The sequence below is a fragment of the Rattus norvegicus genome, chromosome 12, assembly GCF_021556685.1.
Source record: "Rattus norvegicus strain SHRSP/BbbUtx chromosome 12, alternate assembly SHRSP_T2T, whole genome shotgun sequence".
NCBI lineage: Eukaryota > Metazoa > Chordata > Mammalia > Rodentia > Muridae > Rattus > Rattus norvegicus.
Window position 1 is genome coordinate 48,086,043 of NC_141545.1, and position 27,337 is coordinate 48,113,379.

General features: G+C 54.1%; 2 protein-coding genes across 16 annotated transcripts in view; both read right to left on the bottom strand.

The window, feature by feature from the left end:
• Positions 1–1,350: 1,350 nt before the first annotated feature.
• Rplp0 (ribosomal protein lateral stalk subunit P0) lies at positions 1,351–4,620 on the bottom strand. The gene is made up of 7 exons (NM_022402.2): positions 4,596–4,620; positions 4,243–4,344; positions 3,160–3,423; positions 2,924–3,070; positions 2,640–2,825; positions 2,134–2,274; positions 1,351–1,578 (listed from the first exon to the last, which is right to left on the bottom strand). The coding sequence occupies exons 2-7, from the start codon at positions 4,294–4,296 to the stop codon at positions 1,417–1,419; spliced, it is 954 nt and encodes a 317-aa protein (NP_071797.1). The 5' UTR covers positions 4,297–4,344; positions 4,596–4,620; the 3' UTR covers positions 1,351–1,416.
• Positions 4,621–7,738: 3,118 nt separating this feature from the next.
• Pxn (paxillin) overlaps positions 7,739–27,337 on the bottom strand; it is a 61,601-nt gene continuing 42,002 nt past the window's right edge. For 4 of the 15 annotated variants that reach the window (XM_087578989.1, NM_001401038.1, XM_087578988.1 and 1 more), the window contains 10 exon segments: positions 19,091–19,317; positions 18,680–18,795; positions 18,241–18,377; positions 17,952–18,153; positions 16,829–16,964; positions 11,940–12,110; positions 11,693–11,866; positions 10,880–10,961; positions 10,601–10,749; positions 7,739–9,810 (listed from right to left, as the gene is read on the bottom strand). In XM_087578989.1, the coding sequence (XP_087435115.1) occupies positions 9,544–9,810; positions 10,601–10,749; positions 10,880–10,961; positions 11,693–11,866; positions 11,940–12,110; positions 16,829–16,964; positions 17,952–18,153; positions 18,241–18,334 (1,275 nt within the window). In that variant the 5' untranslated portion in view covers positions 18,335–18,377; positions 18,680–18,795; positions 19,091–19,317 and the 3' untranslated portion in view covers positions 7,739–9,543. 15 annotated transcript variants of the gene reach the window in all.

Sequence of the window (27,337 nt, forward strand, 5' to 3'; positions counted from 1 at the left end):
GAAGAGCAGGCAGTGTTCTTTAACTGCTGAGCCATCTCTCTAGCCCCTTTACTACAGACTCTAGAGTATGCTTTGAGAATGCGGGTCTCCAGGCTTCTTTAACCCTGAGCAGTGACAACTGTTGACAGAGAATTAAAACTATACAGACCTGTAGTGAATGACCCACACAAGATTTATGACAGCAATAGGGCGTAGCATTTTCAGTCTTCACCTACTTAAAGAGCTCCAGGTTCTAGAATCCTGAGCTTTTCAGAGACTTGACACTTAATTGAATGCCTATATGAACTGACATCAAACAACTGTTGGGTCGGATGTTATAGTTCTAGGGTAACTTTTTGTCTAGTTACCTGTGATGCACAATGACTGAAAATACATTTTAGAGAATCTTAAAACCACTTTTTCTAGCACATTACTCTTGTTTGTAGCCTCCCAACTACAACAAAGCAACCCTATATGCACACCTTAGTGGCAAGTTACAAACTGTCCCTGTATTCAAGAATACAGTTGAATTCCCTTAACCTAGAAAAAAAAGCAGTAGCCAGCACCCTATTCCACATGGAAACTCAACTGTGCATCTTAAATACACAAACGCAAGTATTAACTTTATTACTAAACAGACAGCAGTTGCCTGTAATTACTGCATCCAGAAAGCTGAGGGAGATCAACTTCTAACCAACTCTCAGGCACTTTAGTTCAATCCCCATGTGGTGCTTGCACAATGTCACAAAGATCATCCCAGGCCCACTGTCTGGGACTTCAGACCTTAACCTCCTCTAGCCCAAACCTAGCATTCTACCCCTGCCTCAACCTTACACCATGGGGCTCTGGGGCCTGCATCACCCTAGCTTGGAGTGGTAAGGGTACTTAGTACAAACACTGGCTTGGACACCCAGTGAAGTGCAGAAAGCAGACCTAAAGACCAAGGTTAAACTGTTCAGAGTTGACATAACTATAGACCTCTTAAGTGGGGATCTGGGGACATACAGTATCTTGCAACACATATCTCCCATGGACAAGGAGAACTACCAGAAGAAAATAAAGGCCAGGCATACACCTTCAATTCCCAGGACTCAGGAGGGGAAAATCTTTGTCCCAGGTCAGCCATGGCTACAAAGTCAGGAGACCCTGTCTCAAAAACAAACAAAAAAGCCAAACAAAACCCACAAAGCCACTAGGAGCTTTATTTTTAGAAACATAGATGCAGGGGCTGGGGATTTAGCTCAGTGGTAGAGCGCTTGCCTAGGAAGCACAAGGCCCTGGGTTCGGTCCCCAGCTCCGAAAAAAAGAACCAAAAAAAAAAGTTTTTGCTTTTAACTGCTTAAGTGAACAAACTAAATAAATTCAGACAGCTTTAAGAGAAGTAAGCCTTTATTTCCATCTTTCTCAAATTAAGCAGGCTGACTTGGTGTGAGGGGCTTAGTCGAAGAGACCGAATCCCATGTCCTCATCGGATTCCTCCGACTCTTCCTTTGCTTCGACCTTGGCTGGGGCAGCAGCAGCTGCAGGAGCAGCAGTGGTGGCAGCAGCCACAGGGGCCGCAGCCGCAAATGCAGATGGATCGGCCAGGAAGGCCTTGACCTTGAGGGAGAAGAGACAGCGTGATCATAGTTGTTGTACAGCCTATACCCTTCCTGTTAAGGACTGTCCTGACAGCTCTCCAGTGTGAAGCTGCCCAACAGGTCAGGATAGCCCAGCTCTGTGGGTCCATCATCTTTTAATGAGAGGACGCATGCCCTTGTTCCCATCACTTTCCCCATTTTTATTAAGCATCTATCTGGCTCCAGCTCAGGGCAGGCTCAAACTGAAGCAATCCTGATGGGATTATGGGCCACATCTAGCTTTCAAAAGTGGATTCCTCAGGCCACCCAGTCTTAATGAGTAAGCAACAGCACACTGGGCATGTGTTAATGCTGTTGGTAGTGTTTGCCCCAGCACTGGTGACAAACCGCAAACTGGTGGTGCATATACTTATAAACACTTGGATTCAAGGTCACCCAACTAGGGTGTAAGATCAGCTTTGGCTCCATGAAACCCTGTCTTGTCTCACAAGGTACCTCTTGTGTGAAATAGTGAATACACTCACTCAGCAGACCTGTCAGGCCTCTGTGGTCCTGAATGAAAGGACAGCCTTACCTTTTCAGCCAGTGGGAAGGTGTAGTCAGTCTCCACAGACAAAGCCAGGACCCTTTTGTATCCATTGATGATGGAGTGAGGCACTGAGGCAACAGTCGGGTAGCCAATCTGCAGACAGACGCTGGCCACATTGCGGACACCCTGCAGGGGAGACAAGAGTGACATTTTAGCTCACCTCAGACTCCAGGCCCTCTCACACCAGATGCTCTGGGCAGGGCAAGAGTCACCAGTTTGTGCTCCCCCTTTCTCCAGACCTGGGTGCTCAATGTAACTTTATAGTGACTTCTGAAACGTAGTTGCTGACCATTAGCAGGTAGAACACCTCTGCTGGGAGTAAAGGCCAGGGCCACCACCGCCAGTGTCTGGTTATCACAGGCCCTTAGCGACCTTTCGATTCCCAGCACAAGCAAGTCACCGAACCGCCAACCTCCCCGCCAGACCTTAGTCCTTTCCTCCTTTTATAGGTGGCAAAGTGGACAGCGTCGGAGGACAGAGCTGGGGCATACCTCTAGGAAGCGAGTGTGCAGGGCCTGCTCTGTGATGTCCAGCACCTCTGGGCTGTAGATGCTGCCATTGTCAAACACCTGCTGGATGATCAGCCCGAAGGAGAAGGGGGAGATGTTCAACATGTTCAGCAGTGTGGCTTCGCTGGCTCCCACCTTGTCTCCAGTCTTTATCAGCTGCACATCGCTCTGAGGAAGAGAAGAGCAGTTACCACCCAGACACACAGAAGGTCCAATCCCAAGGACTCTGCAATACGGAGTTACCACTGCAAGCCATGGCTACTCACCAGGATTTCAATGGTACCTCTGGAGATTTTAGTGGTGATGCCCAAAGCTTGGAAGAAAGAGGTCTTCTCGGGCCCCAGACCGGTGTTCTGAGCAGGTACTGTGACCTCACACGGGGCGATGGCACCGGCTCGGGCAGCAGCTGGCACCTAAAAACAGAACGAAGGTATTCTGTGGTAACCCCAACTCGTACACCGGAGCACAGCTACCTCCTCTCATCCGTCCTATCGCCCCTTACCTTATTGGCCAGCAGCATGTCCCTAATCTCGGTGAGGTCCTCCTTGGTGAACACAAAGCCCACGTTCCCCCGGATGTGAGGCAGCAGCTTCTCCAGAGCGGGGTTGTTCTCCAGGTGGCCCCGGATGGCCTTGCGCATCATGGTGTTCTTGCCCATCAGCACCACAGCCTTCCCGCGGAGGGACATGCGGATCTGCTGCATCTGCTTGGAGCCCACATTGTCTGCTCCCACAATGAAGCATTTTGGGTAGTCATCCAAAAGTTGCTATGAAGAAAGCCAGAAAGACACCAAGTTTGTGCGGGGAACAAAACCCAGCCAAACCAAACCGTGCAACCACTAGCCACCCACTGCTTCCAACGCTTAAGCTACATCGCTTCTCAGCAGGCACCAGCGGCCTGACCTTAACATCTGCCTTATCAGATATAACTCACCTGCTGGTTATGAATAGCACAAAATTCCCAACACAGCCAAAACTTTTAGCTGGGTGTGGTGGCACATGCCTGTAATGCCAGGTGAGGCTTAGTTGCCAATTCCAGGCCAGCTCTACGGAGAGGCTCTACCTCCAGTAATTGAGACTGGGGAACCTCACGGAGATTTTTTTTTGGTTCTTTTTCTCGGAGCTGGGGACCGAACCCAGGGCCTTGCGCTTCCTAGGCAAGCGCTCTACCACTGAGCCAAATCCCCAACCCCGAGTTTTACTTTTTTAACATAAGGGACGCCTGGCTGCCCAAAGTGACTGACCAGGGAACGAGACTCAGAGCCCAGAACTTAGGTTGTGAAATATCAAAGGCTCATGCCTGGTTAAAAGCCGCCTCAAAGGCCTCTGATAACTAAGTCTGGACACCAGTCTGGCAGGTCTCAGGTGTGCAACAAGAAGCCTAACTTAAAGATGAATCATTCCAGTCTCAGCCCCTTGCACAGACCGGAAGGGTTCCTCTGGGTGAGTGAGCTAGTTCCGAAAAGGGGAACCTGAGATGATGGAACTCCCCACAGAATGCCTAATTCTCCTAAGGAGCGTGGCAAGCGACTGCCCCACTAAGACCGGGGCGGAAGCGGAGAGTCCACGGCCCGCTCCGCACTTACGATGATCTTAAGGAAGTAGTTGGACTTCCAGGTCGCCCTGTCTTCCCTGGGCATCACGGCGGTGCGTCAGGGATTGCCACGCGGGGTTTAAAGACGATGTCACTGGGGAGAGAGGGGCAGCGTAAGCCAGGTAAGTCCGACACCAGCACCGATCCGAGGCCTAGGCCTAGCCCGCCACGCGGAGCTGGGCCCGCGGCTGCGGCCGCCAATAGCGCAAGCCGGTGAGCTGGAGAGGCCGCAGGAGGGACGAGCAGCCCGACCCCGAGCCTCCCCGAGCCCATCGGTCCCGACCCCGGCGTCCCCATGCTACTGCCGCCCTCCCGCAAACACACACACACAAACACAACGCGAACCTCTAATGAGGACGCCTGGCGAGAGAAGTGCGGTGCGGTCACCAGTGCCTTTTATAGGAGAACCAGGAGGCCTCGTAAACTAGGACGACGTCCATGCCTATTGGCTGGCGCCATCAACCGTCCCGCCTCACTAGTTAATCTACGCAGCTATTGGCTGATGCGGCTGCCACTCCGACAAGTGGGTAAAGTAAAGACCGCACCGTGTTGTAGGAGGAGCGCTTCCAGACCTGCTGCCCTCTGCTGGGTCGGAGCCGCCCTGCAGCGTCGCCAAATCAGTACAACGAAACCAACTTCTGGAAAATCTTAGCAGATGCTCTAGTCCCCTCTTGTTCTTCCTTTCAAAACCTACATCCTCACCTCCACAAAACTCATCAAAGGTTCCCGCTTTCTCTGAGTAAAAGCCTAAAACGTAGCCTATATTCAAGGTCCTACCGTTTCCACCGTCGCCATCTGGTTTCTTGCTTTCCTACTGATGTGTCTGTCTCTAACCTGATCTCTTTGCCCTCTCTCTGCCCCTTCAAGAGTATTCCTTTATTTTAGGGCTTTTTCCCCCCCAGTCCCGCTGCAAATGCTATCTACTCAAGAAGATCTGCCCTGGCTGTTGATTTCGAATTCTAAGGGCGGGGGCAAAAACCAAACTACCGGGGTTGGGGATTTAGCTCAGTGATAGAGCGCTTGCCTAGCAAGCGCAAGGCCCTGGGTTCAGTCCCCAGCTCCGAAAAAAAGAAAAGGGAAGAAGAAGGAGAAGGAGAAGGAGAAGGAGAAGAAGAAGAAGAAGAAGAAGAAGAAGAAGAAGAAGAAGAAGAAGAAGAAGAAGAAGAAGAAGAAGAAGAAGAAGGAGAAGAAGAAGAAGAAGAAGAAGGAGAAGAAGGAGAAGAAGAAGAAGGAGAAGAAGGAGAAGAGGAGAAGAGAAGAGAAAAGAAAAAAAAACAAAAACAAACTACCTTCCTTCACTCTCCTGCCTTCTCCCGCAGCACTTACACCGTCTAACTCGCTGTATAATTCACCACATTATGTTTGTCAGCCTCCCTACAAAAATGTAAGCTCCACAGAGGCAGAGTTCTGCCACTTGCTGTGTTGTCTTAAGAAGTACTTCCACTTTATTGACCACCTTTTCTCCCTTCCTGGGATACAGGAGAAAATAATCGATACATGTTAGCATATATGTATAATATAATATATATCATATATATGTTCATTTAACATTTATTTGGATAATTGTTTTACTTTGAGACAGTCTCACTCTGTAGCGTGCCCCAGCCTTGCACTCCTGCCCATCACAGTATGCTGAGACATACGTTTTAATGTCCCCTCTGATATCCCACAGCCTCACACACGTGACACACTGGGTCCTACTCCAGCAGATTCTGCCCGGACAGGGGCTGGGAACACATGTGTTTGTGAAACTTCTAAGCCCTTTACTTGGGTTTGGGGACAGTGTGAAAAGACGTCTCCTGCTCAAGAAAGCAGCAGTAAACTGGCTAGACTGGATATCAGAATCCTGAGCCCCACCCTTGCTAGCCTAGGGGAAAGGAACATTTTGACAGGTGGAATGGGACCCACAGTCATAACAAATATTTGTTGGTCACAAGTGGCCTTGGACACGCTCAACAGAGATTCTCACTTGCTCAGGTAGACTGGAGATAGGAGGAAAAACTGTCCTAGTTTTAGGAACCAGGAATGTGTGTGTTTGTGTTTTTTTAAGGGCTTGATGTGCATTTATGTGCCTGTGTGTGAGTCTGAGCAAATGCATGCCACGTGTGTGAGGCTGGGGGATGTCAGAGAAGAGTCATGTGTTTGGGAGCTTTCCGACATTGGCTGGGAACTGAACTCGGGGCCTCTGAGAGAACAGAACTCTTTCTTGCTGTCTCTCCAGACCCATAAATAAATAATTATCTCTATATAAATAAATGTGTATATATGGGGGAAGATATTGAACCTAGGGCCTTGTTCTCACTAGACAAGCAGTCTATTGTTTTAAAGCTTCCTGATGCCTTTGAAGATCGGCCCAGTCTGAGAACTGCTGGAATCAGTGACTGCTGAGGTCGCTCTTTAATGACCAGGATTCTGCATGCTCAGCACTGTGCTAAGTACTGGCACGTGTTCCTGACATTTCATTGTCTCCCTCAGTCCTGAGGTGCAACACTGTATCCACAAGAAAACTCCCAGAGAAGCTAAATCATCTGATGATTTCAGAAGGAAGGATCCAGAAACAGGTTCAGGGGCCTCGCTGTGCTACACAGTCAAATCCAAACCCTTCGTCTGTCTTTCTCTAAGTGCACTTTTCTAAGTGCATACACCTGACGATGGTGCACTTCCAAAGACATCCTGGCTCTGACGATATAAATACCATCCCTAATTGATGTTACACTGATATAACATCATGCTATGGAGCCATTAGAAATGGTGCAAATCTATACCCAGTGGCATGGGAAGGCATCCTCAAAGCATCACAGAGAAAGCCAATCACACTCATTTCTAGAAGAATGAGACATTGGGGTGGGGAAAAGAAACCAAGTCATTACCTCTGAGTGGGTGTCAAAGGTCACGGTCACTTCCAAGCTCACCGTAATAGAGTCCATCATTCAGAATACCATTTACCGTACTGCCTGGAAACCTGCTCTAAAGGACAGGGAGACTGAACCTAAGAAGAATGAAAACTTCCATCCAATTTTGGGGCCCAGGCCTGACAGGAGGAAGCCTGCATATACGGGCATGACCACAAGGGGGCAGTAGAGATTGACCAGCTGCAGGAAGTCTCTGGTATTGCATAGGGAAAGGGTTAGTTACACCAAGGTGTTCTCTGGAACTTGTGATCTCCGCTCTGTTCTTTCTCCATGATCACAGACTGGAAGGTCACCCAACAAGCCCTCAGGGAGACACCTTCGGTGAGTCCACGTGATAGCCCTAGAGCAGGACCTGCCCCTGTTGTGGGCTCAGTCAGTACTTCCGAGGCTAGACCAGTAAATCTCAGTAGGACCCACAGCCACCGCAAGCTCCCAGGATCCCACTCTCTGGCTTTCTGGAACCCCAGGAAGAAAACATCAATTGTCCGCCTTCTCTGGAGGACTCTTCTGCGTCTACAGAGATTCTGGTTTCTCTGTTGTGGCAACTAGACCAAACTCCCAAGAAATAACACCAGATCGGGTGAAAATCATGGCAAACTTTATTGGCATAAATCACAGGAGTTGAAATGGGAAAAGCCAGGTTAGAGGTTTAAGGTAAGGAAAAAAAAATCAAATGATCATATATCCATGACCCAGAGAATGGCCCTCCAGGTACCCCAGTCTCTTCTTGGAGGGGCCTGGAGCAGGTAGGTCACTGTAAACAGAGCAGTAAGGCCTGTGGGTGGAAGTGTCGGTCGGTGTCGTCTGCAGCGCCCAAGCTGACCTTGAGCTGGGCTGCTGCTAGCCCAGTCCTGACTGAGGACCCTTGTCTGGGACCCCATCACACTGGGCCTCTGCTAGGAAGCTGATGTACTGTGTAGGTCCCCAGCCTATGGAACCTTCCAGAGTGCCTTTTCCAGGAGCTTTTTTTTCCAAGCTGGCTGCTCCCATCTCATCCTTTGGAATGGGAGCTCTGGGACGGACTTCCTGTTGCTCTAACAACGGGATCGTGTCCCTTTGCCCCAAACCCTGCCAGCTTCCCTCATACCAACTTGGAACATTCTTCTCAGACGCCCGTGCCCCAGACATGCCCTACTGTGAGAGGGAACAGCCTTTGCCCCGGTCACCGGAGTTTGAGGGAGAGATGCACCCAGTAGAATTGAGAATAGAGACCCTTTATGATCTTCCTAGTCAAAGTCAGACACCAGCTTTCCTGAGAAGGCAGAAGAGGGAGCCCCAGAGAAGCAATGAGGCGGGTTCTCCTTGTTGCCAAGGAGCTCACAGAGAACAGAGGCTGGCTCCCGATGGCTTACGTAGGCAGGATGTCTTTCCCCTTTGCCTGCCTTGGGAACAGGACACATGAGGTTCAAAATTCCAGGTCCAAAGGGCTGAACATTCTTGGACCAGTTCTTAATGAAAAGTGTTGGCCTGGGCAGTAAGGGAAGGGTTTGAGAATACAGCAGTTTAAAAAACAGTCCTGGGAGCTGTGAGGTTACAGAAGTCATTACAGAGCTGCTCCCAACTCATTGTGCTAAGAAATAAAATAAGATACAAACTGTTTCCCCACCCCAAGCTCAGTACAAAGCGAAGTCCACACCAAAACCAAGGCCACTGGCTGAGCCAGCGGCAGCGGGCAGACGAGAGTACAAAAGGGGCGTTCTTTAAATCTCTTCAGTCATCTTGTGGAGATACATAAAAGCAACTTAGCAGTACGAAGTTGGACCTCAGTGTAGAAATCTATCAAAGTTGGTACAGTGATGAGGGGCGGGTGACACTCCCACCTCACGCCGTCCCCAGAGATGAAGCGTGTGTCTATATAAAATGTTATTGCTGGAGAAACCTTTCTCGGAGACCCGGGGCAGTCACAGACTCTGGGAGACTGGGTGCTGGCACCCAGGGTGCCTTCAGTGGCCTGTGGGTGAGTTTATGCTGGCACTGTCTACAAGGGCCCGGTGTCCCCAATACACTAGGGTAATGAGGTTTGGAGACGGATAAAAGAGCTCCTAGCTGACCCTCTCTGCCCTCCTAGCGACCGCACTGCTAAAAGGTGACTATGAATGGCTCCAGTGTGGGGTGCTGGCTCTTGGGGACATACACGGGGACAACCGGGTTGCAGCTTCCACCTCTGGTGAAGATGAAGTGCACAGAGCCCAGGAGAGCCATGGAGGGGGAGGAGGCCCCTTTGGCTCTGGTAGGGATGAGAAACAGGCAGGACAGCCACAGTGTCCTACCCTACGCCTGCTGAGGACGAGTTCCAGTTTGTGTTGGATTGGCCCGTCACCCCTGGGTCACAGTGGCAGTGGGTGGCGCTGGCTGGGGAGGGGCGGGTGGCAGGAATGGGCCTAACAGAAGAGCTTCAGGAAGCAGCTCTGACAGTAGGGCTTGTCGTTCTGCTCCTTGAAAGTGCCCTTGTTGAGCTGCTTGAGGCAAAAGGCGCACACGAAATGCTCGGGGTGGAACTTCTTGGCCATGGCGGTGATGCAGCGGCCGGTGATGGGCTTCTGGCAGCCGGAGCACAGTGAGCCGCGACGCTCGTGGTAGTGCACCTCACAATATGGCTGCCCGTCGTGCTCGAAGAAGCTGCCATTGACGAAGGGTGTGAAGCACTCCTGCCAGCAGAAGAGAGGAGGCTCAGGAGCCGTCCTGGGCGATGCTCAAAGGACCGTGTCACCCTCGTAATGGAGGACCGTCACCCTCATAATGGAGGACTGTCACCCTTGTAATGGAGGACCGTCACCCTCGTAATGACCTGCCAAAGGACCGTCGTCACCCTCGTAATGGAGGACCGTCACCCTCGTAATGGAGGACCGTCACCCTCGTAATGACCTGCCTTTGCTCACCGTTTCCTACGAGCTAGGCTAAACCCTTCACTGTCCCCCAGAGGGAAAAGAGGCGTGTAAGTGACGTGATCCAGCCACACTCGCTGCTAAGTGCACGGCCTACAACCAGAGGTGTGAGTTCTGGATTTACACAGGTGGCCGTAAAAATGTTACCAGAAACGGACACACTTACTTCACCTTCTGGACGCCCATTTAGATTAGTGTGCACACGCAGGACGACAAGGTTCAGGCCTACAGCAAGTGTTCCAGAGGCCCTTGCTGGGGACCTGTTACCCCACAGATCAGCTTAGAAGCAATGCCCGCTCCTGGGAAGCCTCAGGATTCATTATGCGTCATTTGAGTGTCACAGCTCTGTCCAGTGTGAGCACGGAGGCTTACACACTAGAGTGCAGAACACCTCGGCCTGGCTCGTCTCAGCCCAGCTGGCCTTTTGGGACTTGAAGCATGCGGACCCCAGCCCTGCTCACTCCCTGAGAGCCCTAAACACAGGCACTACCAGAAAGACCCCTGTCCCACTGCCTGCTCCCAGGCTCTCTGGCTGAATGGAGGCACCCCTTACCCTGCACACAAAGCATTCAGGGTGCCAGAGGGTGTTGAGGGCCGAGATGTAGTTCTCCAGGATGGCACGGGCACAGCCGCCACACTTGGGCGCGAACATGTCGAAGTAATCCTTCCGACAGTAGGCTTTGCCATCTTTCTCGTGGAACCCTGATGATCGCAAGTGGGTGGTGTTCAGAGGTAGACATGAAGCCACCCCAGTCCTGCATCAGCCAGCTCCCCCCACCTCCTTCTGGGACATCCCAGGGCATGATGGGCAGGCCTTCCAACCCAGCCGTACCTTCTGGACCAAAGAAGGCTCCACACTGGGCACAGAAGAAGTGTTCCGGGTGCCACGTGCGGTCCAGCGCTGTCACCACTTTCTGTGAAAGCAGAAAAAAGACACATGGAGAAGGCTTTCCTTCCCACCGCACCCCTGCTCACAGCGAGGGAGGAGCAGAGCGCTCCAAAGGCTCTGCTAACTGCAAACATTAAGTGTTCAGAGCTGCTGAAGGGTGTGACTGACAGACACACACACCTCTGACTGACAGACACACACACACACACACACACCCCTCCAACTGACAGACAGACAGACAGACAGACACACAGACACACACCTCTCCAACTGACACACACACATCTCCGATTGACACACACACACACATCTCTGACTGAGACACACAAATACAACTCCAACTGACAGACAGACAGACACAGACAGACACACACACACACACACACACACACACACACACACCCCTTTCTGCTCAAACTTCGAGCTCAAATTCATGGGTTCACTGGTTGATTGTGACCCTACTCTCTAAATAAAGGAACAGACTCTGGAGCGCCCCCTACAGCACAGACTGTGGGAACCCACCGGGCACCCAGCCCACTGTGCACCAGGACTCCAGGGTGGGAGGTGGAGCCACCTAACAGGCACCTGGGCTGCTGGGGTCACCAGGTCAGACTCTCAGCCCTACCCTACCATCTCCTGCCTGGGTAAGCCTTGGGGTTACACTCTTCAGAAAGAGGACTGCCGACCACAGAAGATAAAAGGAGCAGACGGCCCAGAGCCCAGAGGCGCAGCCCCCCGCCCACCGCGCACGCTCACATCCAAGATGGGCCCGTTGCAGTAGTAGCAGCGTGGGGAGAAGAGGCTGTGGTAGTCCTTTTCACAGTAGGGTTGTCCGTCCCGCTCGAAGAAGTTCCGGGATCCAATCTCTTCCTGGCAGTGGGTGCACACAAAGTGCTCGGGGTGCCATGTCTTCCCCATGGCAGTCACCACCTGACAAGACAGACGCAAAGTCACTCAGGCTGAGGTCAGAAGCAAGGTCCCAGTGCCCACCTCCCCTGCTTACCTGCCCAGCAATGGGCTTCTTGCAGGCTCCACAGACCCCTTTGGCAACGGTGGCGACCCCTAGCTTGTTCAGGTCGGACTGCAGACTCCCCAACATGCTGTCAAGCTGGCTCCCAGGTTTTGAGAGGCCCCCAGGAGGCGAGCTGCTCCCGGTTTTCCCCTGGGCCATGAACTGTGGACACAGAGAGAGCAAGTCAGATTTCCAGGGCCTGGTGTGGGCAACTCAGAGCCGAACACCCATGAGGCTCTCTACCCTCAATAGACGGGCTGACAGCCCTCAACAGGGCTGACTGAGGCAAAAGGCACACTGTCCTGGGGGGGGGGGGGTGGCATCAGCAGGCAGCTGGAAGTCGAGCAGGGCTGCCGGCACCCCACTGGATGACCAAGCCCACAGACAACATGCCAAGCAAGGACTCAGCCCCAGGCAAGCACTGACCCCTCCCTCGTCCTGCCCTTCAGGGCTGCTCTGCCTGCTGCTGGGGGGCCAGCCGGCTGCCCACTGCCGCTCTGCATCCACTCTCTGTTCCAGGCCCTGCATCTTAGGTGGGAAAGAGAGGAGAAGACACTGTTTAACCACTAAGACTGAGAGGCCTCGTCTGGATTATTCCACACTGGCAATAGCAGAAAGGAGGGGGGAGGGGTTGGGGAGACAGAGAGAGACAGAGAGACAGAGAGAATATATATCTCGAACAAAAGAACCTGAGACAGAGGCCTAGGAGAAAGGGGGAGGCAGAAGGGGTGAGCCACACAGGTAAACGTTGAGGCCTTAACAATGGCCCAGGCCAACAAGGGCTGAGGAACCGGAGGGAATGGGTCGGGGGTGATTTGCTGAGGTGGGGCCTAGATATCAGGGTCAGGAGGACCCAGGGGCAGACTCTAAGGAAGGACTTCAGTTACTGCATGAGTACGGTGAGTAGGGTGAGGTCGGAGGACGGAGCCCTCCGTGCCTGTGTGAGTGCAGGCTTCTGTAGCTTCCTCAGAGTCGGGAGGTGGTTCGGGATGGACAGGGCACGGGTGTGAGGTGTAGGGTGAGGTTCCGGGAGGCCTGCCTGCATCGGGTGGAAGAGTGGGTCCTCATTGGTCTGGCAGCCCACAGACCTCACGGTGTGGGGCACAGAAGTGAGACCAGGAGGGCCGCGCCCACCCTCCTCCTGGGGCTTTTCCCCTGCAGTCTGGACCCCAGAAGAAGCAGAAGAACCAGCCAAGGGCCCTGGACAGGAGGGAGTGGGCAGGCTGGGCTGGAGAGGAGAGCTGCTGGCCGAAGTGTCAGGGTGATTCTGGAGCAAAGGGGCAGGAGGAGGAGGAGATACAACAGAGGTGGTTCTTCTCAGGGGGATGGGGGAGTCAGGAGGGTAGACAACCTGGGAGGGAGAGAGGGGAAAGAGACAGGAAGGTAAGAATTCAGCAGCAGTAGAGGGTGGAGGGGTGATGTCCAGCCTTGTCATAAGGCCATAAAATGCAGAAACCGGCCCACCACCCCAAAATCTTTTTCAGTCAGCATTAGGGCTGAGGGAGCCTCCAGACCCCCACTACCCGGGCTCCGGCCCACATCGGCTGGCTACCTTCTCTACCAGCTGCCCCCCGGCCTGCCTCCCTCGAGGCTGCACGGTGATAACTACGCCTTCGGTCAGCCAGTCCTGGGCAGAGGCCCCGGCCTCCTCCTCTGCCGCCAGCTGGATACCCAGCCGGCCCTGCAGCTCTGCAATGAGCTGCTCCTGGGATGGGTTCCTGCTCAGGGTGGCAGGGTCCAGCCTGCGGCGAGGGGAGGGTTCCCGGGACATGGGATGTACGTGGCCTGTCTCCCGGCTCCTCCTGATCACAGAGCGGATCTGGGGGAGGAGGACAAAGCCGTCACCATCCCATTGCAAGCTAAGGCAGAATGCTACTCAGTCCACACGAGGGGTCATGGGAGGCCAAAGCAGAACAGCACAGAGGCAAGCTGGGGTAGGTGACAGCAGGAAGCAGCCAGAGCTGAAGAGAGTCCCATCACCCAGCGTTCACTCCCAAGTCAGCCTCTAACCATGGGCAAAATACTTGTAGGATGTCAGCTGCTCTCTCCTTGACAGGAGTCAGCAGGATGTTCCTACCCGTCCCTCGCTTCTCTCCTCACAACTTAAGTAAAAGATGGAGGCTTCTCCTTTTAGCCAGTGTTGGTGTGTAGTTTATGTATTAAAGCTTACAATTTGTATGTTGGGGGAAAGGGTTTGGGAAGAAGGCATAAAGTCAGAATCCTACAAGAAACACTTAAGAGCCAGGCATGGTGGCATGCAGCTATAGTCCCAGCACTGAGGAGACTAAGGCAGGATGGACAGCCAGCGGTGGAAGGAAGGAAAATCATGCATTCGCTGAGTTTTGCCCATTTTCCAGGGATTGCCTCAGTTAGCCCTCTGCATAAGGAAAGTGTGCTATCCATGCTCCCATTTTAAAGACGGGAAAGCTGAGCCCCTGGGTGGCCCCCAAGTTCACATGGGTAGTGAGTGGTGTCAGAGCGTTGTCCCCAGATCCATGCGTCTAACCATTCTGTGCACTGCAATGCCAGGGCAGCCCCTCTAAAGGACATCTTAAGAAACAGGAGATGGGGCATCACCAGACGCAAAGCTGGTAGCCCAGGATCACTGCCAAACACATCTTCAGGGCCATCGCCCTGGCATTTTCTGCCCAGGCAGACGTTCATAAGGGCAACATGCAGTTAGCAAGGAGTGGCCCACACTCAAGCCCTGCCAGAGCCATGCCTAGTGACTGTGCGAGCTGCTGCCTGCCTGCCCAGAGGTGGAAATCCTCTCCGAGGTGCTGGGGGTCCCCAGGGCCATGGCACGAGACAGCTCCGGCTGCTCCTTCCTGGGCTCCAGAGCAGCTTCCATGGAACCTTCTGGCTTCCCTGGGTTCTCGAGGGCCTCAGTGGGTCCCCCAAGGCCTCCCTTCCAGGGACGCTTCCCACCTAGCTGCTCCTTGTGCCCCAGGGCAGGACACGAGCTTCCCAGGCCCCCTGGTTCTGACTGCACTCTCTCCTGCAGGCCACACTCCTGGGTGAGAGCCCAGGTGTCAGGGAGGACAGCCTGCCTGTCCACTGCCACAGCGGGTGGCTCAATGCCTTCCTGAAAGCTGTAAGTCACTCCATGGGGAATCTCAGGCTTGGACGCTGTCAAAGCCTGTGGCCATCTCCCAGTGGGACCCGCAGTCTCCTCTAAACACACATGGGTGGCCACTGGCCCCTGGGATGCTGTGCTCCCAGTAGGGTATGGAGTATGGCATGGGGGAGTCCCAAAGGGCGGCCCCATGGAGCCTGAGAGGAGAGGCCTGACTTGAGCCTGGCTCTTTGCATCACATGACTGCCGAGAGGCCACCACAGAAGGATGCCTTGAGTTCTGAGTGTCAGATGTCTCCTCAAGGCTACCCAACCCTAGCCATCTGGGAGCCACAGAAGGTGAAAGGACCTGACCATTTCCTTCTGTGTGGAGGACCTCTGGGGTGTGGTCTTCAGGGGAGGATTTAGTGGGAGGAGGAGGAAGGGTGAGGGGCAGAGGTGGAGTAGAGCCGGGCAGCAGCCCTTGGGAGCTCAGCACCATAGCAGAAGTGCTAGTCTGGAGGAGAAAGACAAAGGGAAAGAGAGAGAAATGGGGAGGGGTGAGCAGGGCGCAGGTGTGGACCAGTGCTCTGAGAACCACCATCTACACCAATCCTAAGGCACAGGGTCTCTGGAAAGGCTCCAACCCCAGAAATGCTTGTCTGAGCTGCTCTGGGTCTCCCTTGCACCTTAGAGGACCCAGGCATCAGAAAGCAGCCACAGGGCCATGCTCACAAAGTCACCCAGACTAACCATATAGGGGACTTACAGTGAGGTGCAAACCCAGGGGAAGCTGGCCACGGGCACCAGCTTCATGCACTGCCCACCCGGCCGTCCCTCCCAGCCCACTCCTGTGTCAGAAAGTCCTTTCTCTAGTGCTCAGCAGAAGTGTGGCTTTTCCTTGAGCGGCTCTGGACTACAAGGTCTACAACTACGGCGTTTGGGATGAGAGCCAGCACAGTCACTGGGGATCCTGACTTGCTTCCCACCACTCAGAACCATGGCAACGAGGTTTACAAGTCTGGACTGCCACAGCACCCAGTCTCCCACCTCTGAGCTCCACGCAGGAGTATGGCTGAAGAGAGGCAGGAAGCACCTTTCTGGGCCAAGAACGGACAGGCTGCCTGGCTCCGTTCTCAATTCCCTGAGCTGCGCCCCAAAGGTCTCTGGCTGACACACATGGAGCTGAAGTCAGCAACTACTGGAGAGTTCTGTCAGCATTAATCCCTACCGAGGCACTACATATTCTACATAAAATGCGTGGACTGGCGGACCTGGTGGGCCTGGGAGGGAAGGAAGGTGGGACAATGCCTGCTGATGGGCCGAGGCCTGGCAGGCTGGGTTTCCCACAGACGGGGCTCTTGGGGACTCAGGCCCCAGGAGGACAGTGGAGGGCAGAAGGAAGCTGGCAGCAAAGGCTAGTGAATCCCATCCCCACTGGCAGAAAGAGAGCGGTGTTCTGAGGACAGCTAGCGTGGGAGATCCAGTCCTGGGGCAAGTGACCTCTCAGACATGGGATGCTGATCCCACGGGCCCAGCAGGACACACCCTCCTCCAGCAAGCGCAGCTATCAACACAGGGCCCTTTGTCTGAGTGTCCATGCCTCCCGAACCCCTTGACCTGGGCGGCTGGGAACACCAGGAGAGGGAGGAATGCCCCAGCTAAAAGAGGCTCTGGTTTCTCTGCCTTCACTGGCTTCTAAGAAGCTCATGTACTACCTCGCCTCTTTCCCCGAGGGTGCTGTGAGGCCACAGGCCAGCTCTGCCCCTCCCTGCCCCCCCCCCCCAGATTGGAAAATGGATGGGGACAGAGAAGACAGGGATCACCTTGAAATCTGACAATGAAGCCATGAGCTCGTCCAGCTCCCTGGTGGCAGAGGAGGCTGAGATTCTGGTCTGCTGCTGGCTGGAGGTGACTCGCTGTGGACTGCTCATCTCTCCCTGGTTCACAGTGATGGCCGGGCTGCAAGGCAAGCGCTCTGTCAGTGGGGAACCCAGGGGGCCAGACTCAAGCTCCACAGGGGATCAGGCGTCGAGCACCCAGTATCTTAGGGACCCCTATCCCTGACAGAGTACAACCAGGGAGGTGACCAGAGAAAAGGGCAGGTGGCTCAAACAGGACCCTTACAGGAAGAACCCTTGCCAGGGAGGGGCAAGCTCACCTGTTAAACACAGGGAGCACCACTAAGTCCCCTCTACAAGGTTGTACAAGGTGTGAGGTTATTACGCATGATGACATCAAAAGCACTACAGTTAAGGCAGGCAGGCAGGTGAGGTGGTTCACACTTGTAAACCCAGCATGCAGGAGGCTGAGGCACGAGGGTTAGTACCTAGTGAGTTCCAGAACAGTCTGTGAAGTGAGACCCTACCTCTGAATGAACAAGCAAGACCTAACATTAGCAGGCATGTCCCGTGAGCGCCAGAGCTGTGAGCCAGGCCTCCCGTCTCCTTATTCCTGTCTGCGTAACCTACTTTACAGTTTGCTTCCTGTTTTTAAGACAAGGGCTCGTGCAGTTTGCACTGACCTGGAACCCACTGTATAGCCTCAACTGGGCTTGAACATGAGATTCCCCGTGGCCATGGGTCCCTGATTCCCCGTGGCCATGAGTCCGTGTGCCTCACTTTCGCTTATTCCAACTAACAGAGGGAACAACAGACTTGAGAGCTGACCGCAGTAGTCAGCAGTAGTCAGTAGTCGCTGAGTCGCTGGCACAGCCAGGATGTCAGCCCTCTGGGACATTAGCAAACCTGTGCTAACAGTCTGACTGATGGCTGGCACAGCAGGGGTGGCACCCGAGTGACTCACCGTATGCCCAGGGCCTCAAGTAACAGGCACTTAAGGGGACCAGGTGACTCTAGGCTGAGTGACGGGCATGATAGCCTGGAGCCTGTCTGGGCAGGATCTCCAGGAGTGAGCGCCCAGCTCGGGGACAGCCCAGCAAATACTCACACGGGGCTGGGCACAGAGTTCTCCAGCTCATCCAAGAGGCTCTCCACACTGGGCCGCACATCCTCCAGCCCCCGGCCTCCGTTTCGCTTTGGCTTCTCCTTCATGAGCGGCCCTGCTTTGCCCCCCAGGAGATTGTTACTCTCCGGGACGCCATAAAGGGGACTCAGGGCACCGGGCAATGGGGGGCTCGATTCTGCTTCATCTTGGAAAAAAGGGGACAAAATGATTGCTCGTCCCTCCGTCCCCCAGGAACCCAAAGGCTCACGAGAGGCCTGGACTGACACCATACCTGCAGAGAAGCCGGAAGGACTACGCTGCACTGCGTTCAGCTCCAGTAACAGCCGGTCCAGCTCAGAGAGGTTGCTGCCCAGGGAGGAGCTCATCACGGTGGGTGACGGCTCTGCTGACTTCTGCTTGTTGGGGAAGCTTCAAGAAGCAGAGGAGAGAAGTGAGACCTCACCACCTTCCACTGGATGTGGCAGGCCCCAGATGCTCATGGCCCAAGAGGTGGAATGTTAAAGTCTCCTCAGCACGGAGGCGGAGGGCAGGGAAGGAATGTGGTGAGGCAAGGAGGAAGGAAGCTTTGCTTCAGTTCCTCAACTGCACAGATGCTGTGACAGCCCAGCCCGCCATGACATGGCAGAGGGAGCCGCTGACAGGCACAGGGCCTGGCAGGGGCCTCAGGGCCTCTGTAGTTAAGCCAGTGGCGCGGGGTGCTGGCTCTGTACCTGTAGACGTGTTCCTCCTCGCCTGCTCGGGAACAAAGGGAGCCGACACTGTCCTGAGGGTTGGAGGCACTGGAATTTTTGGTGCTGGAGCTGTATATGGGCGATGGGGATGGAGGCTGCGGAGGGAAGAGTGATCAGGCCCTGTCCCCACGGACAGGCAGGGACAGGAGACAGGAGCAGCCGGCCCCCAGGCAGCCCCTGCTCACAGCCGTCTCACCAGGGAATTTCCGAGGCTGGTCAGGTGATTAATACTTGGCCACTGGTCCCTCACATGGTGCATAGGAAGGACTGTGTATTACTGTGGACAGTCCATTCCCCCAGCCTCTTCTCTCCAGTGACTTGACTCATCCCTGGGAGATCAGCTCCTTTTACCCCAAGTCCCTAAGGGCTTCTCAGATACCCACCCCTTACCTGCTGGTGAGCGTATCTGGAACCACTAGGCTGCCATTGGTCTAAGGGGTCCAGGACTGTGCCATTGAGGGCCTCGCTGGATGGGGGCGGTGGGACCGGAGGTGGCACTGCAATCTCCTGGTAAGTGTGGTTTCCAGTTGGGTAGGAGTAGGGGGGCTCCTCTGACAAGAACACTGGCCGTTTGGAGATGTGGGAGGTGGTGGACTCCAAGTCTGCCAGCAGGGCGTCTGTAACGAGAAGGTGTCAGCCTGTGAGAGCTGGCCCTCCCTCAGGTTCACATCTGCTGTGCTGTCCCCGGCCCAGACTGAAAGAGCTCTGGAGGCTTTCTCGGGCTCATCCCTGGGGGTTAGGTGGTTAGCTCTGCATTCCTCCTGACAGGGCTGTGCTGAGGCTGCCGTAAGCTTCTATAAGCCTGCCTGGAACTTCTGACTCCACGGGGTGACTGGGAGAACCAGGGGGTGGGGGGAGTCCTGAATCACGGCACAGGGAGTGGCTGGGTAGACAGAGCCAGGCCAGGAGGTAGCCCTAGGGTGCACCTGTCCTCCAGTTGAGGGGGACAGAATTCCATGCTCTAAGCTCCTCCCTAGGCTACAGGCTACAGGTAAGGTATGCAAAGAGGCTGGGCACTGGCAGGAAGCCAGCTCAGCGCTCACCACCCCCTCAACAGGCCCGTTTGGGGGTGGGGGGGCAGGACTGTTCTGCTGACTGCCTCTGCCAACTGGCAAGGAGCCCGACTTAGAGGCTCCAGGGCCCCATGACTGTTTAACTGTAACACAGGGGCCCAATCGTCCCTCGAACGCAAGCTGCCATTACCCCAGCATGCGGTAGCCTACAAGGCTCAGGCTCTTGACAGGAAGAAAACGGCTAGAGAGGCAGAAGCTGGAAGTGTCGACCTTCCTGCCTTACTCCTCCTGTGTTGAAACCCTCTACAGTGCTGTGGCCTGGGTAGAGTCCAGCCCTGAACGCCACACCCTCCTTCCTGGACTGCTCACTGACCTGTTTATGCTTAGCTTCTAGTGATCTGCTACCCTGGCCCTCACAAGTGACAATCACAAGCGCAGTGGCCGTATTCCACACCTACTGGGCACCGTGTGAGGCATTTACACACGTGGTCACAGGTGACCCTTCTGGTGACCTAAAAGGATAAAACTACTCTCTTCAGAGCTGAGGAGAGTGGGCTTGGAAGCTCTGGGTCCCTGCCCCAGGTAGCAGGGCAGGAAAGGACAGGGTCACATGACTTCTTAGCCTCCCCAGGCTCCAGAGCCCAAGCCTCCAGGAGACTACTGTGCTCATACTCACACGGTGACAAGATGGTGCCAAACCTAAGGAGCTGGAGCTTGCCCGCCCAGCTGTCAGTCTGACCTTTGCTGCAGCCCTGTCCCCAGCCCCATTCCCACTCAGAGGACAGGGAAGCGAGGACTTCATCAGGCCTCTGAGACCATGCTTTCTCCCAGCAGCCCTGCTTACCAACAGCACTAGGGTGGGCACACCTACCCCTGGCTCCTGCCGTACAGTTGGACGAGAAGCTGTTCCGAGGCCCAGACCCTGGGTCCCAGCCTCCCAGGCTGGAAGAACTCAGCTCCTGTGGACCCACCCCTTCCAGCTCCCCTGGAGGAGTTCTGACTTCCTGCCTCCAACAAACCGGAACTCCAGGAGTCTCTCTGTGTCTAGGTAAGGGCATAAAAGGAACTAAGGTCCAGGCCAATCCCAGAGGCGTCTCCAGGGCCACACCTGCTGTCCATTTCCTCTGGGCCCAACCCACCGTAGGCGGAACCCCTCTTTCTCCATCTTGAGGCTACTGGGGAACCCTGTATGCTGCACAGAGAAGGCAACAACAGATGCAAACCCTGGTGGGGCTGGTGAGAGCAGCTGCCAGTCCTGAGCCACCGCTACCAGGGCCGGGAGCTTCACATACGGATGGACCCTGTCGTCCTCCCCAACAACAGAAACGTAGAAGGCTAGGCTGAGGTCCCCGTCACCAAAGTCCCCCTTTACAATTCCCCGGGCTCCAAACCCTCCGAGGTAGACAAATGCCTTCCCTGACAGACGGTGAATCAGGGATCCCACTGCCCACACATGGCCCCCTGTGCCCTGTACCGGAGCTGTGGTCCTGCATCTGGCTTTCTTGGTGTATGGGCTGGGTTTGGTTTTTTGGTTTTTTGTTTGTTTGTTTGTTTGTTTGTTTTCTATTCTATTTTCATGGCCCTAGAGATAGAACCTAGAGCCCCTCGCAGAGTCAACCCCACCACTGCCTCTAGGTGGAGCCTAACGCTTAGGCTGAGACAGGCTCTGCTTATGTAGGCCAGGTGGCTCCAGACTCAATCCTCCTGCCTCAGCCACCACACTTAGCTTCCACGAGCTCTTTCCACTTGTTTGTTTTCTTCCGTGTGTGCGCGTGTGCGCCCGAGCCTGTGTGTGTATGTGTGTGTGCGCGTGTGTGCGCGTGTGCGCCCGAGCCTGTGTGTATGTGTGCGTGCGCGTGTGTGCGCCCGAGCCTCTGTGTATGTGTGCGTGCACGTGTGTGCGCGTGTGCGCCCGAGCCTGTGTGTGTATGTGTGCGTGTGCGTGTGTGCACGTGTGCGCCCGAGCCTGTGTGGACATTGGAATCAGTGTCTGCTGTGTTCTTTATCGTGTTCCACTGTTTCTGTAGGTTGTCACTTTACATTTTTTTTAAAGATTTGTTTTATATTATATGTGTCTAAGAGTTTTTTTTTTATTTGTTTCGTTTTGTTGTTTTGTTTTTTAGAGACAGGGTTTCTCTGTGTAGCCCTGGCTGTCTCGGAACTCTCTCTGTAGATCAGGTTGGCCTGAAACTCAAGAGATACCCCTGCCGCTGCCTCCCAAGTGCTGGGACTAAGGGCGTGCACCAGCGGCCACCACCCCCACCCCGCTCCTAGGACAACCTTGTGGAGTTAGTCCTCGCCCACTTCTGTAGTGTTCTGGGTTACACTCGACTCACCATCCCAGCAGCTCAGCTTCTGTTGCTTTCAGAGTCACACGTGGTCTCTCTATGCAACCCTGGCTGTCCTACAGCTCTCTGTGTAGACCAGGCCAGCCTCCACACCTTGTCTTTTGAGGGGGAAGGTGTCACTAAACTGGCTGGCCACAGAGTCCCCGGGGTCCGCCTGTTCCCACCCCCATGGCACTGAAGGCATAGACTTGCACTGGCACACGGGGCCGTCAGTGGGAGCTGAAGACTCTGGCCCTGAGTTTGCACACCACGCCCTTTAGCCACTGATTCACACACACACACACACACACACACACACACACACACACACACACACTACTTGTTTCCCTCCTTCTTTCCTTTCAGTTTATGAAGAAGAGTGGTTTGGGGCCAGCGAGATGGCTTAGATGCTTGCTGCTAAAACTGCTGCCTTGAGTTTTATCCCTGGAACCAACATGGTAGACGGAAAGATAACTCCTGTAAGCTGTCCTCTGACCAACACACACACACACACACACACACACACACACACACACTCACCCACACATACACATGCGCACACGCACATCAAACAAGATATGCTTAAAAAAAGGAGGCTGAAGAGACAGCTCGGGTTAAGAGCACAGACAGTTCATACAGAAGGCCCAAGTTTGGTTTCAAGCACCCACAGCAGGTAGCTTATATCCTGCTATAGGGGTTTCCACAGCCTTTGGCCTCCGTAGGGACCCTCACACACGCACACAAACACAGAGAGACACAGACACACCGAAAACTAAATTGTAAATACAAGAAAAAAGACTCGTCGAGTTTACAGAAGAGTTGTGTGTCACATGAATCCAGATGGACGGACCGGGCCCTGAACTCGGGCCCAGTTCAACTCCAGGACTACTGACCTCTTGTCTTTAAGGCCCAGTCTAATCAGTCAGGTGTCTGTGTTGGAGACACCTCCACAGTAAAGCCACTTGGCTACTCTTGCAGAGGACCTGGGTTCAGTTCCTAGCAGCCACGAGGTGGCTCGCAACCACCAGCAACTCTAGTGCCAGGGGAACCCCACCTCCTCTCAGACTCTGTGGGCACCACATGCATTTAATCCACTTACATAGATGCAGGCAAAGCACCCATACACATACGATTTTCAAAGTTACCTTTATTTATTGTCGATTTGTGTGCACGTGCACACGAACGTGGCCATCAGGGGAATACGTGCAAGAGCCCACCCTCCCCTTCCCATCTGTGACGGGATCTGCACTGCGCATGTGAGTTTCTGTGCTGGGGTTGCAGACTCACACCACTGTCTGGGTTCACACGGGAGCTAAGGATCTTGGGCTTGCCTAGCAAATGCTGTTACCCACTGAACTATCTCTCTGGCCCTCGCTGTGAGTAATTCTTACCCTGCAGTGTCAGTGAGCTTTACAAGGGCTGGCCCACAGTGAAATGCACCAGTTGCCAAACATCAGACCTAGTTACTCTGTGACATCTAGAAAAGGATCCTCCTTAGTCTTTCCTGAGTAAAACCGGCTTCAGCCATGAAAAGAGTCTGGACCAGAGACACAGAGGAAGAAAGGAACATTCAAAGCCATGCGTGACAGTGCATGCCTTTAATCCCAGCACTCAGGAGGCAGAGGAAGGTGGATCTGAGTTCAAGACCAGCCTGGTCTACATAGCAAGATCCAGGACAGCCAGGACTGCACATAAAAACATTGCCTCAGAAAACAAAAACAAAAAAAGAAAGGATCATTCAAAACGCTACGTATATAGGTATGCATGCGTGCACACATGCGTGTGCCAAGGAGAAAACACACCATTTCCCAATTTCCTCTAAATGTCTGCCTACTGTAGAGAGAGAAAACTTTAGCAGGTGCCTACCCAAGCACAGCCATTGACATGGCTTCCTCTTCTGTACCCTTACGTAGTCCTTGCCTGGTAGCTAGTATAGGAACTTGGAGTCCCCATGCCGCAGGGCCCCTCACTAGTTGCTAAGGTGACATAGGAGGCAGGCGAATCACTAAGGCTCTGGGTCCTGTGCTGTAGACGCACAGCATTTCCCATGGCACAAACTGTGAAAGGCTAAGTCCCCGAACACTGCCGACTCCTCCCCTGGCTTGAGTAAACACAGTCAGGGTGAGGCTTCACTCAGCAACCTCCAACCTGCCCAGATTCCTCAGTTCAGCCTTTTGCTAGCTCTACGTTTACAAGAGATGTTGGAAACTCCTTCAACTCACACCCCAACGGCCCCTTCCTTTAGTATAGGGGTCAGACACAGATCCACCACCTCTGTCCTGCTTCTAACATGCTACAGGAGTCGGTGCTGGGGCACCTCAAAGTGCTTCAGCCTCACCCAGGGAACTGTAGGGTCCGGGCCTGACACCGCTTCAACTAAAGCCGGGGCCAGAAGCTTGAACCCACTGAAGGGGAAAGCAAGGGTCACTGGGCAGGACTGTGCAGCCCTGGGTATGGATGGGCAAAGAAGGGCTGGGTGCAAAGTACCAGCTGGCCAGGGGGACAAAAATCACAGTGCTAGGTATGCACAGTAGAGTGAGCATGCAGGCCGTTCCCTGCTGACCACCAGAGGGAGCCGTTGGTCCATCACCTTCCTGCCAGCAGGGGTAACCTCGTGCAACCGCAGAATTTTCTTGCTGAGCTGGGGAAAGACTAGGGAGTCCCCGGCCATGGTGGGAAGTTTCAGTCTCAAGAGAAGCTAGAGCCTAAGGCACAGAGCTGGCACAGAAACCAGCCTGGGTGCCAAGACGCTGGGCACACAAATTGGGACATCTGGGGTGCAGTCAGGGTGGCATGAAGTTCAAGGGCTCCACAGACCAGAGGGACAAACACTTCCATTACCTCTTCTGCAAACGCAAGGCACAAGCCTGAAACAATACCAGCTTCAAGCCCGGAGCCTGCCCTGGAGCACAGCACTCTACAGAGAGTACCGGTGGGACTGGGAGAGATCTTGGTGGCAGCACAACTCTCTGGGTTTTTAGTTTTTAAATTCGCTTATTGGAGGAGGAAGAGCATGCGCGTGCCAAGGGGTGACGTGCAGGGCAGAGGCCAACGTTCAGGGAGTCAGTTCTCTCCCTGTACCATATGGAGCCCCCGCAGAAAGGAGAGCCAAGAAGAGAATCCACAAACCCTTCCCGCCCCCACTCCCATGCAGAGCTGTTTCCCAAGCTGTGCCCCCTGGGTCCTGGCTGCCCCCAGCCGTCTTAGGTATGTGATAAAATCTGTCAAAAGGCAGAGAGTCCTGGCACTGGCTGGATGCCAAGAGTGGTGAGCTACAGGTCCACCCAGGGTGGTTCAAGGTCTATGGCCGGAGCTGGGGCCCCAGCCATTCCTCGGGGGGGGGGGGGGGCTGGGCGTTATGGCCTGCACACAGGGATTTTGGGCACACACTGCCTGCTCACTGGGTGAACTGCCTGGACGGGGCTTGTGCCTCAACTGTCCTGCCTGCCCCACGCTTCCAGGAATTTTAAGCTTAGGATTCAAATCAAACAAGAAAACCGGGCTGGAGAGATGGCTCAGTGGTTAAGAGCACGGACTGCTCTTCCAGAGGTCCTGAGTTCAAATCCCAGCAACCACATGGTGGCTCACAACCATCTGTAAATGAGATCTGATGCCCTCTTCTGGTGTCTGAAGACAGCTACAGTGTACTTATATGCATAAAATAAATAAATAAATCTTTAAAAAAAAAAAAAAACAAGAAAACCAGCACAAAGTGCCTACTGGGCACTGGGATTGAATCATCCTCAGTCAGTAAATGGGAGGTGCTGGACAGACAGGAGTGCCCTGCTAGAGTACCCTCAACTCTGAAGACAAGGAGCGTCCTATCTAGTGCTGGGGCAGCAGTCGGAGAGAGAGCATCATTCTGCCCAAAGCAATGCCTTGGAGCAGGACCTGAGCGGCTGCAGCTCTTGGTTGTCAACTTGACTGGAATTAATAAAGCCCAGGCAGCTGGGGTCACCTGTGAGGAATGTTCGCTCAATTACATGATTTGAAGTGGAAAAACCCAGTTTTAGTCTGGATTTGTTTGTTTGTTTTTAAACTTTGAACTAGTGGGCTCTGGAAATGCTCTTGGCCAGTGAGCCATCTCTCCCGCCCCCCTCATGCCAATCTTCTGAGGTGAGAAGATCTGCTCTTAAGCTGGACCACACCATCTGTGGGCAGCCTATATAAAGGGATGGCTCGAGCTCGCTCTCTCTCTCTCTCTCTCTCTCTCTCTCTCTCTCTCTCTCTCTCTCCCCCCCCCCCCCTGCCTCCCTCCTTCCCTCCCTGCTGGCAAGTCCATTCCTTACTGGCATTAGAGCCTACTTCTTGGGGATTGTGGTGTGTAGAGGAATGTTATGCACACAGGTTCGCCTCTTCAGGGGAAGGGATGTGTACCGGTTTCCCACCCGGAAGGCTGGAGGTGGATGTAGTTAATACCCAGCCCATACCCCAATCCCCCAGACTATCAGGCCTATCCCAGACTCTTCCTCCCCAGACCTTTATCCTGAACACTGTTTCTCAGTCAATAGAACCCATCCCTAGGGTAGGTGTCACATGGACTTTGTAATTTGAAGGCCTCTCCAATGACCTAACCGCACCAGATCCTCCCCTGGGCCCTTAAGCTGTAGCACAGTTAGCAGAGTCACTGTGCTTGCCTTGGCGCTCACAGGGACCCCCACACTGGTGTGTACCTAAGACCAGACCAGCTGAGATAGCCTACCTTGTGGACTAAACAACGTCTAAATTCTTAGACCTTTTGATGGTAGACACCATTGTCGGGCTAGTGGGAATACAGCCATAAGTCACTCTAATGTGTGTGCGCGTACATGCATGCAAGCGTGCGAGCATTGAATATGTATTCCCTGGGTAAGTTCTGTTCCTCTGGAGAACCCTGACTAACACACCTCCCCATCAGATCTCCAGTTCTGAGCCCACGGCTAGAACAGAATGCACTGGGTCACCTTTCTTGCCCTGTCCAGCTACAGGCTGCCTGCCTGGGCCCTCACCGTGCCTGGCCCACTGTCCACAGCCCCATGCTGGAGCAGAGAGCTGGTTCTCAGGGAGACCCACTTCACCATGCCTTGTATCCCTGGGGCCTGGCCAGGCACAGCACACAGCATTCTTCCCATCACCTTCCTGCATCAGATGGACGGAGCAGCCACATGCCCCCTGAGAGCCTGGGCACAGGGGCTGCCACAGCTGAGGACTTTGCCAATGGCCTGCAGTCTATGCGTCAGTGCTGTGTGAGGCCTGAATCGCAGTCAGACAGAATTAGGAGCATAAGTACCTGCTGTCCAGAGCCAGAAGACACGTAA